This window comes from Mus caroli, chromosome 8 (assembly GCF_900094665.2).
Source record: "Mus caroli chromosome 8, CAROLI_EIJ_v1.1, whole genome shotgun sequence".
Classification (NCBI taxonomy): domain Eukaryota; kingdom Metazoa; phylum Chordata; class Mammalia; order Rodentia; family Muridae; genus Mus; species Mus caroli.
Genome location: NC_034577.1, coordinates 41100506 through 41108211, shown reverse-complemented (window position 1 = coordinate 41108211; position 7706 = coordinate 41100506). Strand labels below are relative to the sequence as shown.

The window sequence follows — 7706 nt, the reverse complement described above, 5'->3', positions numbered from 1 at the left end:
TTCTCCTCTAGGAAATGGAACACCTTCTTACAAGGAACCCCGTTCTATTCCAGGACTGGTGTGGAGTGCTGTCACTCAAGCCCAGGAAGTGCTTCCTGTGCCAGCGGAGGCGGGGAAAAGGAAGTGTCGCCTTCTGCCGCCCGGTCTGCGGCTGGGGCTGTCGCTTGTTGGTGGCCGCGTTCCTAGTCGCCCCTGCCTGGCTCTCCTGCCTCTTTTGGGGCTGACGGCGACTTGCCGCAGCTGCAGCGGGTCCAGGGTGTGCGGCCAGGGTGAGTTGGGCCCAAAGACCTGCCAGGCCAGGCCAGGCCATCCCGGCTGGCTTGGTGGCCTGCGTTTCCCCTAGGCGTCCACCGATGCAATCTTGGCGTTTCTCCTTCCCCTGCAAAGAATTACTGCCAGAGAGGTGGGAGTGGTGGAGGAAAATTATGTCAGTTTCTAGGACTTTGAGGTTATTCTCCTTGCCCAGTGGCAGCTACTAGAGCCTAATGCTGAGACCCTAGGGACAGTCCTTTGGTTCTTCATTTGAGCGTTTTGCAATCGGATGTCTCTGAATCCTTGCTTGTTAGCCCGTGACTTGCATCCCAAACCACCTGTTTATCGAGAGCCGTCTTCTTTAGTAGATACTCTGATTGGGTTATTGCGTGTTTCTCTTCTATGATAGATTGCACTGATGAGGTGATCAGGTGCTGAGGACATAACTTTGAACTTCTCCACGTTCCCTCTCTGTCAATGGTTTGCTTGGTTTCTCCATTATTTTCCGGGAAATCAGGAAGCGATTTCTTTCCTGTGTGTCACTGAAATCTATTCAGTCAACACTTGTCCTGTTCTGTTCCTTTTTAAATTTTCCTACAGCATAGGCAGGACCATTGCAAGTGCCCAAGCTTGTAAGGTAGAGTAAGGCAGGGATTGCTGGTGTAGTTTTCATGACGTTCTTGGAACAGGTTTACTGTAACCAAGAACTACACTGTCAGCTGTGAGAGCCAGTAACCAAGGGAAGGCTAGAGAGCACTTGAAATCGGCTAGTCTAACTGAGGGTGTGCAGTTCCTATAAAATACACACAGGTTTGAAGACAGTGCACAAATAGGTTTTTACAAGTTCATCGATAACTTACAATGATGTTTGGAAAATATTGTTGGCTAAAATAGAATATATCTAAAATCCCACATCTTTCCTTTTTCTTTTTGGGGGGAGTGGGAGGCTCTTTTTGATATCTCCATAGCCCTGGCTGGAGGGGCTGAAAGTGCCCCCTGCTTCTGCCTCTCGAATGCTGGTTTTCAGGAGTGCTTTCTGAGTCAACTTCTCTTTTCCCTTCTAACATAACTGCTGGAAATTTTGACTTTTTTTTTTTTTTTTTTTTTTTTTTGGATTCATGCTGTATACTGGTCTCAGGTGGTGCTAATTTAAAAACTTTGCAAGTTTATTCTACTTCCCCTTATAGCCGGTCTATATTCAAGGGCCACAGCTATTTCTGTGGAGCCTCTAAGATCAAGGGAAAAGGCCCTTTCACATTCTTGTCTAGACTGTTTGGTTTTAGGCAGATATGGTAGCCATATTGTGTTTTGACCACTTCTATTTTGCTCTCCATCTTACTCCCCAGAAGCTGTGGCTTTCTTTGCTCTCATAGCACAACCCTCCCCAAAGGTCTTTTGAAGCAGTTCTGCAAGCTTATGGTGTAGATACATCATTTCTGGCAGGCTTTCCGACTCATGTTGCACTATCCATTGTTCCTTTAGCCTTTGAGCGTGAGGTAGCTAATTAGTAAAGGTGATTAGCGTCTCAGGTAGAAATAATCCACATTTTAGGGACCAGGTGGTATCTACACTAAAAGTTTCCCAGAGATTGCCTTGTGTTGTGTATAATGTGATGATGGCGATCCCTGTTTAAAGAAGCAGGTGATAAATCCTTTCAGAAATAAGGAACTGTTTTAAAAACATAGTGACCCTTTTGATTGGAATAAGCACATTTTTTGTATAGTCATTTTGTAAAGTCAGTGCATACCTGCATTTATTGTAGACTTAACTAAAGGACACAATACCAACATGTCCTAGGGATTTCCATTCATTACTGGTGTCTCTCTTAGACATTTTCCTTTACCTATTACGTCATCCTATATTCTGAAAATCAAAAAAGCAGCTATTAAATAATTCACACTTTACATGAATTATATTCTAAGTATTGAGAAATTAGATAATTGTAATTCCAAAGAAATCAGAGAAAGTTGGATTTTTTTTTTATATATGTAAGACAATAGCTTTTTAACTTTTATTGACTGTGGTTGATAATGGGGCACATATATGACTTGAATATTTTTAATAAGATTTTTGAGACAGAGTCTTACTATTTTACACCAGCCTGTCTTGGACACTTGGTCCTCCTGTATCAGCCTCCTGCACTCTGGGATTGCAGCATGTGCCAGCATACCAGGCTGGACCTACTTTAATTTCCTCACTTACCAGCTTTCTTAGTCTGTTCATTCCACACTTTGATAGACATTTTGAAAGATTACTGGAAATAGAGAATTTACCTGAAAACTGAGTACAACCTTTTCTGTGAAATTGAGGATAGCAGTGCAATTAGTAATTTTAATAAATCTGACTTGGTAATTAAAGTTTTCACGTTGCTCTCTTCTATTTGCTTGACTGTGTATATACAAAGCCTTTTGTCTTTTTGCAGTGTTTATAATTAGATAGTGATGTTGGTTTTTAAAATTAATTATGCCTATCTTGGCATTTGTGTTTCAGATTTTTCCGTGACGCCTTCAGCATGAGCCCCACACAGTGGGACTTCCCTGTGGAGTTATGTTGCCGGCCGATGGCTTTTGTTACACTCACTGGCCTTGATGTGGTCTATAATGCTGTCCATCGAGCAGTCTGGGATGCTTTCTGTGCCAATCGGAGAGCTGACCGGGTACCAATTTCTTTCAAGGTGCTCCCAGGTGACCATGAATATCCAAAATGTAGATCAAAGGTAATGACATAAGATCACTTGCATTCATTCACAGCCCCAGTCCTCTTCCTCTACCAATCCTATTCCAATTATGTGTGCTATAAAACCCCTGAGTTTATCAGGGTAAAGGTCATGGTTGTGCCTAAGGAAAACCGGGTATTTTCATACACTATGGAATATATGCTTAATAACACTTAATTTTAACCTCAAGCAGATTAATTGCAGTGGTTTCTATACTATGAACCTACATATTTTTCTTTTTAAAAAATAAATTTATTGGGCTGGAGAGATGGCTCAGTGGTTAAGAGCACTGACTGCTCTTCCAGAGGTCCTGAGTTCAAATCCCAGCACCCATATGGTGGCTCACAACCATCTGTAATGGAATTCAATACACTCTCCTGGTGTGTCTGAAGACAGCTACAGTGTACTCCCATACATAGACTAAATAAATCTTTTAAAAAATTAATTTAGAGAGAGAGAGAGAGAGAGATTGTGTGTGTGTCTGATAACAACTTGTAGTGTTAGTTTTCTTCCAGTTTTCTGAGTCCTGGGAATTGAACTCAGGAACTCCCAGGCTTTGCAGAAAGTGTCCTTTCCATTGCCCGCCCCCCCCCCACGTCCCCATAGTTTAGTAGGCTTCTTAAAAGGAAGACGTGGAGCTACCCGTTCCTCATTGCTGGTTTTCTGTGGAATCCATGGCCTTCACAGTTGGGTTCAGCTTCCCCCGTTTTTAAACCATTTTTATTTTATCCACAGGGAAGGTGAATTGCTGTCAGGGCAGTACGTAAACAAATGAAGGCATAGTGGATTTTAGTTCACTTTATTATTTTACAGGAACAGAAATGGGAGTGGGGAAGGGTAGGAGCAGGCCTGGAAAATGGCTGAATACTTTGACAGGAGCTGAGATCCTTGGCATTGTTGGGACTTTGTTTGTTTGTTTGTTTGTTGCTCTGGACATTCTTCCTCTCATGGGAAGTGTAGTGTTTGTGGGGTTGAGGTTCCACTCTGACACCTTTTATTAATTTCTGATGGGCTGACTTTCTCCTCTAGGGAGTGGGCAGTGTGCACACTGGCTGAGGCCCACGCCTGTGGGGTGCCTGGCACTCTGGAGGCAGCCCCGGCTTCTTTTCTGACCAGCTAACTTTTTTTGTCACGGTTGGCAGAGAACGTCGTACGAGTGGTACATCCCTAAAGGGATCTTAAAGACGGGCTGGATGAATAAGCACCTGAACCTGGTGCCGGCCCTGGTGGTCGTGTTCTATGAGCTGGACTGGGACGAGCCTCAGTGGAAGGAGAAGCAGTCTGAGTGCGCTACCAGAGTGGAGATTGTCAGGTACGGCGCCGTGGGGCCACAGCGGGGTTCGCAAGGTTCTGCTCGCTAGGGACTTACGTGCTTGTGGTGTCAGGGATTGAGCCCACGCCCCTTGTTGAAGGCCAGCACTCTAACCTTGAACTGTATTCTCCATTGAAAAACACTATTGGAAGTAACCGAATAGTGTTTAAACTGTGATGGTTTCTCTGAGATTGTTGACCTCCTTTGAAACTCATTCTGTTTCTAAGACGTGATATTAAATAGTAACAATACAGTGCCCAGGAAATGAAGACATTTAGAAGGCTAGTTGGCCTGGAGTTTCAAATTTTTGTCTTATACTATGATCTCTTTGGGAGATAGCAATTTATATCAGGCCCCGTAAGATACTTTTCTCAAAGAACATTGTTTTAAAAGATATATTTTATTACTTGTGTGTGTGTGTGTCTACGTGTGTGTGTGTGTTCAAGTGAACGTGTGTATGTGCATGTGTATCCTGGAGTATGTGGAGACTTAGAAAAAGCATTGCATCCCCAGGAGCAGGAGCTGTAGGCCCCTGTGAACCACCCCACAGTGGGTGCTGGGGACTGAACCCGGGGCCTCTGGAAGGACAGCAGGAGCTCTTAAATGCTGAGCCACCTCTCTGCCGCTTTCATACGACACTTGCAGACTGTTTCCTGTTGTTCGTGTACATGACTCATATTTGTGCTCATGTGTGCCATGGTGTGTGAGCGTCTGAGGACAGCTGTGGAGAGCTGGTTCCCTCCTGAAACGTCACTTGTGTTTTGAGGCTCTACCTTGGGTTGCCATCTAACAAGGCAAGCACTTTACCCTCTGAGTGCTTCACTGTCCCCTGAGACTCGCTCTATCGTTGTGTAGTTCTAAGACCATTGTTCCAGACGATAATGTATCACTATGAAAAGTAAGGTAATTCATTTGTATATAGAAGTGGATGTTAAAATTTCACATTAAAATGGTCTTTGCATCCATTCATGTATTTGGGAGGCAGGTCATGTGTGTGGTCAGAGAGCAGCTTGGGGGAGTCGGGTCTGTCCTGGCACTGTGTACCGTTGGAGAGTCCAACGCAGGCCATCTCCCTGGCCCTGGTGCCTCTCTCCTAAAGCAGATTTCAGTAAGATGATGAGCTTGGTGGGAGGTTGTCCTCTGAAAATGCAAGTCATTATGGAATGCAGCCACTGGAGGAGAAGGTTTATTCTGATCTTAATGGGTTAGTTGAAGTTTATCTTCTGTTGAGTTATGAAGTTTGTTTTTTATGCGAAGCCTGAAATAGCTTAGGTAAAATAAGTTCATTGCTCTATTAGTTATATTGTTGTTTTCCCCATCACAGGCAGAGTTTGCAAGGGAGAAACACAAAAGTTGCTGTGGTCCTGATTCAGAAGAAGACGCCTTTACCGCCAGGTACCAAAGGCTCGCGATCGCTTTAGTCTCCACTGGTGCTGACCCAGGAGGGAGATGGTTTTAACGTTTAAATGTTTTGCATGTTCATTTGGGGGTGGAGGGATAACAGTATACTAACTTTTAAAGGCACCAAAGAAAGATGGCTCAGCAAGGAAAGGATTTGCTAATGGCCTGAGTTCAGTCGATTTCCAGAACCCACTTGGTGGAAGGAGAGAACCAAGTTCTGAAAGTTGTCCTCTGAGCTCCACAGATGTACTGTGTGTGAGGCACACACACACGCATACATGCATGCATGCATGCATGCATGCATACATACATATGCATGCCCATGTACAAGTAAATGACTGTTATAATAACGCACAGATGCTCGTTGTACATTGACGTTTACAGATGCTGAGTCCTGCCTTTCCTCTCGGCTTAGCCCTCGTGTGTGCACGTATCAGTTGACAGAACATTTCATGCAGTTGCTTCTAAAGTGTCATTTCCTTGCTTGGTTCTATTTAAAATGTACTCTAACACAAAGAAACGTAAGATTGGTAATATCGTCCAGGCAAGCACTTCCTTTACGTGACTTTTCTTCACCTTCCCAGATTTTCATAAGCCCGAACAATTGTTCTTGCCACGTTGAACATTCTGAGGTCTTTGGAAACTTCTTTCATGAGTGAATGCTTCCATTTTTATTTATGTTTTGGAACAGCCATGTAATATGGTTTGGGCATTATTTGTCCTGTCTGTTGTGCTCAGGAGAAAATTCCACACTATTTTCTAGACAAATATGAATGTATTAACTTCTGGGAGCCCTAAGCCCTCAGGAAGAGCAGGAGCCCTGCTGCCAGGGTGACAGACTTAGAACTTTATTCCTGATGACAAACTTGAGTAAATTTGACTACAGAAAACTGACACCTTTGCTCTGCTTCTCTTTGTCAACAGGAGAAGATGTCATTGCATCCGAGCGGGCGGCGGCCTTATGCAATGTGTGTGAGCTCTCAGGCAAGTCTCTGTTTGTGCTGCCCCACACTGACCACCTCGTGGGCTACATTATAAGGTAAGTCAGAGTTTGTGTTGTTCTTAGGAAGGAAGGAAAAGTCGGTAGCTTAGACCCTTTTATTTACAAACAACAAAGTGTTCATAAAAACATTGTGCATGGCGAGGTTAAGACTAGCCTGGTCTACATTAGCAAGTTCCACTCTACCTGGGGCTACATAGTACGACCCTGCATCAAAAACAAACAGTGAGGATCTTCTAACTCTGGCCTGATAGCCAGGCTATCTCTATAGCTATCTAGCCTGTTTTGCTTAAAAGCAGGGAAGAGTTTAATTCCAAATAACCAGGGATTTTGCTTTAAAATTGCATTTATTTATTAATGACTCAGGACATGTGCATACTACAGAGGTGAGAGGACAAATTAGGGAAGCCAGGTCTGGCCTTCTACCCTGTGGGTCCCTGGGATTGAACTGAGGTTGGTCGTCAGGGCAGCAAGCACCTTTACCTGGTGAGCCATCTTACCAGCCCAAAGTCAAACTAAGTTTAAAGGATTAACCAGGACAGCTTATCCTCAGGTCTGTTCTGTGGGATTAAAACATGTTTTATCTGAGTACACAGCCTATTTAGAGACTGAACCGAGCTTATCTCTGACATTTCCTGAGGTTATCCTAGAGATAGAACTAACTTCTTAGAGAAGCTTATCTCTTCATCACTGAGGATGACCTGTAAAGATAGTTCTGGCTACAGTTAGGTATTTCAGTCTTCCTTAGTGTTCCCACTCGTAAAGTCTTAAGGACAAGTTTAAGTTAATGACCTGTGTTTCAAGATTAGAATCTAACTTTATTTTCATATTTTAACAGTTTTCTTTGAAAATAAAAAATTTTAACCTAGAAAATCCAATTTACAATCCATTATCTGCCAGGTATGGTGGCAGATGCCTATAATCCAAGCATTCAGGAGGCAGAGGCAGGAGGGTTGCCAGTTTGAGGTCAGTCTGGGCTACACGAGTGGGTTAAAGCCTTCCAAGACTACATAGTTAGACCTGTC

The 7706-nt window shown here is 43.6% G+C and overlaps 1 protein-coding gene across 1 annotated transcript in view; it reads left to right on the top strand.

The window, feature by feature from the left end:
- The first annotated feature begins 101 nt into the window (after positions 1–101).
- The window catches only part of Trappc11 (trafficking protein particle complex 11), a 42972-nt gene continuing 35367 nt past the window's right edge, over positions 102–7706 (top strand). The window contains exons 1-5 of the mRNA XM_021169277.2: positions 102–269; positions 2743–2968; positions 4111–4280; positions 5605–5675; positions 6606–6720. Coding sequence (XP_021024936.1) covers positions 2765–2968; positions 4111–4280; positions 5605–5675; positions 6606–6720 — 560 coding nt within the window. The 5' untranslated portion in view covers positions 102–269; positions 2743–2764. The remainder of the gene's footprint in view (positions 270–2742; positions 2969–4110; positions 4281–5604; positions 5676–6605; positions 6721–7706) is intronic.